General features: G+C 43.7%; 1 protein-coding gene across 1 annotated transcript; it reads right to left on the reverse strand.

Annotated features, from left to right (window-relative positions):
* Positions 1 to 409: 409 nt before the first annotated feature.
* On the reverse strand, positions 410 to 1408 carry LOC137619054 (nucleolar and coiled-body phosphoprotein 1-like). The gene has a single exon (XM_068349250.1). It carries the CDS (start codon positions 1406 to 1408, stop codon positions 410 to 412), a length of 999 nt encoding a protein of 332 aa, XP_068205351.1.
* Between the last annotated feature and the right edge of the window lie 1906 nt (positions 1409 to 3314).

Here is a 3314-nt window from a genome sequence, read left to right on the forward strand (position 1 = left end):
TGGCTGATAGGCTCAATGGATGATCCAAGGAACTGACTGAAAGATAATCTGTCATTGCTTCTGCTCTGGTCACTGGTCTTGGGTGTCATTACTTCAGCTCTGGCCATTGGCCTTAGGTGTCATTTCTTCTGCTCTGGCCACTGGCCTTAGGTGTCATTGCTTCTGCTCTGGAAACTCGCCTTAGGTGTCATTTCTTCTGCTCTGGAAACTCGCCTTAGGTGTCATTGCTTCTGCTCTGGCCGCTGGTCTTGGGTGTCATTGCTTCTACTCTGGCACCTGGTTTTAGGTGTCATTGCTTCTGCCCTGGCCACTGGCCTAAGGTGTCATTGCTTCTGGTCTGGCCAGTGGCCTTATGTGTTATTGCCTCTGCTCTGGCCACTGGTATTGGGTGTCATTGCTTCTGCTCTTGTCAGTGGTCTTGGGTGTCGTTGGTTTTGCTCTGGCAACTGGTCTTGGGTGTCGTTGCTTTTGCTCCGGCAACTGGTCTTGGGTGTCTTTGCTTCTGATGTGGCAACTGGGCTTGGGTGTCGTTGCTTTTGCTCTGGCAACTGGTCTTGGGTGTTGTTGCTTTTGCTCTGGCAACTGGTCTTGGGTGTCGCTGCTTCTGCTCAGGCAACTGGTCTTGGGTGTCGTTGCTTCTGCTCTGGCAACTGGTCTTGGGTGTCTTTGCTTCTGCTCTGGCAACTGGTCTTGGGTGTCGTTGCTTTTGCTCTGGCAACTGGTCTTGGGTGTTGTTGCTTATGCTCTGGCAACTGGTCTTGGGTGTCGTTGCTTCTGCTCGGACAACTTGTCTTGTGTATCGTTGGTTTTGCTCTGGCAAACTGGTCTTGTTTGTCATTGCTTGTGCTCTGATCACTGATTTTGGGTGTCGTTGCTTCTGCTCGAGCAACTGGTGTTGGGTGTCGTTACATCTGCTCTGGCAACTGGTCTTGGTTGTCGTTGCTTCTACTCTGGCAACTGGTCTTGGGTGTCGTTGATTCCGCTCTGGCAACTGGGCTTGGGTGTCGTTGCTTTTCCACTGGCAACTGGTCTTGGGTGTCGTTGCTTTTGCACTGATGGTCTTGGATATCATTGCTTTTGCTCTGGCAACTGGGATTAGGTGTCGTTGCCTCTGCTCTGGCAACTGGACTTGGGTGTCGTTGCTTCTGCTCTGGTAACTGGGCTTGGATGTCGTTGCTTCTTCTCTGGCAACAGGGCTTGGATGTCGTTTCTTCTGCTCTGGCAACCTGGCTTGGGTGTCGTTGCTTCTGCCCTGGCAACTGGGCTTGGGTGTTGTTGCTTCTGCACTGGTCACCGGTCTTGGGTGTTGGGTGGTTGTTTTCTCTAGTGGGGCAATTAGCTCAGGGTTGCTGAGCTTAAGTGCTTTTTGCTCATGATGAAGAGTCGTGCTCCTTATGAGCTTGATCATGACGAGGTTTCTGCCCCTGAATGGATTACTTCTCCTGCTCTGTGGGCTGCTTTTTTGGAGCACGTTGCTCATAGCAGAGGTGCTGCTCCTCTGGAGAGAATCGAAATTTTGCCGGTTTGTAATTTTGATGGAAGTGTATTGGTTGGAAGGACGGCCTCATGCTGAAATGTTGTTCTGTTAGATAGTTAGATAATTTGTTTCTAAAAAACTGTAGACGACGTTGTATGGTCAAGGAAGCACTTTCAATGCAGATGGTTGGTCCGTATTAAAGGCTTTCCTGGCAGAGAATGTATATAATGCATTTTTTGTTCCTACCACGGCGTTCTTGACACTGCAAAGATCCACATTATTATTATTATTATTATTATTATTATTATTATTATTATTAATATTATTATTATTATTATTATTATTATTATTATTATTATTATTATTATTATTATTTTTATATTTAGCTAAGGTACAAATCTTAGTTGCGGAAGCAAGATGCTATAAGCTCAAGGACTTCAACAGGGAAAATAGCCATGTGAGGAAAGGCAATAATGAAACAAATAGAATTATATTTGAGTGTATTACTACTACTACTACTACTACTACTACTACTACTACAGCTACAGCCCTAGTTGGAAAAGCAGGATGCTATAAACCCAAGGGATCCAACGGGAAAAATAGCCCAGTGGGGGTGGGGAGGGAATAGGGTAATATAGAATAGTGTACCCGAGTGTAACCTCAATTAGAACTTAAGTAGGTTGGGCTTGCATAAGATCACTAGACCAATGTTCATGGCTGGTTAATTTGATTGAACCCTTCTGAAGTCATTCAGGGTGATTTTTTACCGAAGGCGTTAACAATTGCACTGCAATTGTTCATTAACTACTTTCTCCTTTGTAAGGGTCGAAGAGACTTTAGTTATGGTAAGCAGCTCTTCTAGATAGGCACTTCAAAATCAAACCATTATTGTCTAGTCTTTGGTAGTACCATAGCCTCTGTACCATGGTCTTCCACTGTCTCAGGTTAGAGTACTATTGCTTGAGGGTCTACTCGGGCATGCTTTCTCCCTTCATTGTTTGTATATGACGGATCATTTTAATCTTGTTACTAATCTTAAATTATTTTATATTGTTATTCATTACTTCTTATAGCCTGTATAGTTTATTTCCCAATATCCTTTCCTCCCTGGGCTATTTTTCCCTGTTGGAGCCCTTGGGCTTATAGCATACTGCTTTTCGTACTAGGGTTAAAACGCAGCTTGTAATAATAATAATAATAATAATAATAATAATAATAATAATAATAATGATAATGATAATAATAATAATAATAATGATATATGAAAATATAGTGCTCAATATCTATATACATATTTACTATTCTTCTGCGGCCTACCAATAAGGGTAATGAACCTTACAATTGGACTTAATGTCGCCGAGTCCGGCGAAATCGGGTAAAATCGCTGGTAAGAGACTGATGTCTCGCCAGGTAAATTCTCGGACAGCTGGGTAGCGTCAAGTTCCGATTTCTTTTGTGACCTCTCGTGGCATGGTTGGTTTCGACCTGGCCTTTCATTAGAAGGGGCTAGCGTTCGATCCCAAGTATGAGGTAGAAATTTATTTCTATTTGAACACGATATTGTATTGATATTTATCCATATTGACTCATTAGGGGTAATTTGAATGAATTTCTACCAATTGTGTCACGTGGTGGGCCGGGAAATCGGGTAAGACTCGCTGGTAAGAGACTGATGTCTCGCCAGGTAAATCCACGGACAGCTGGGTAGCGTCAGGTTCCGATTTCTTTTATGGCCTCTCGTGGCATGGTTGGTTTCGACCTGGCCTTTCATTAGAATGGGCTAGCGTTCGATCCCAAGTAGGAGGTAAAAATTTATTTCTATTTGAACACGATGTTG

The sequence above is a fragment of the Palaemon carinicauda genome, chromosome 25 (genome assembly GCF_036898095.1).
Source record: "Palaemon carinicauda isolate YSFRI2023 chromosome 25, ASM3689809v2, whole genome shotgun sequence".
NCBI lineage: Eukaryota > Metazoa > Arthropoda > Malacostraca > Decapoda > Palaemonidae > Palaemon > Palaemon carinicauda.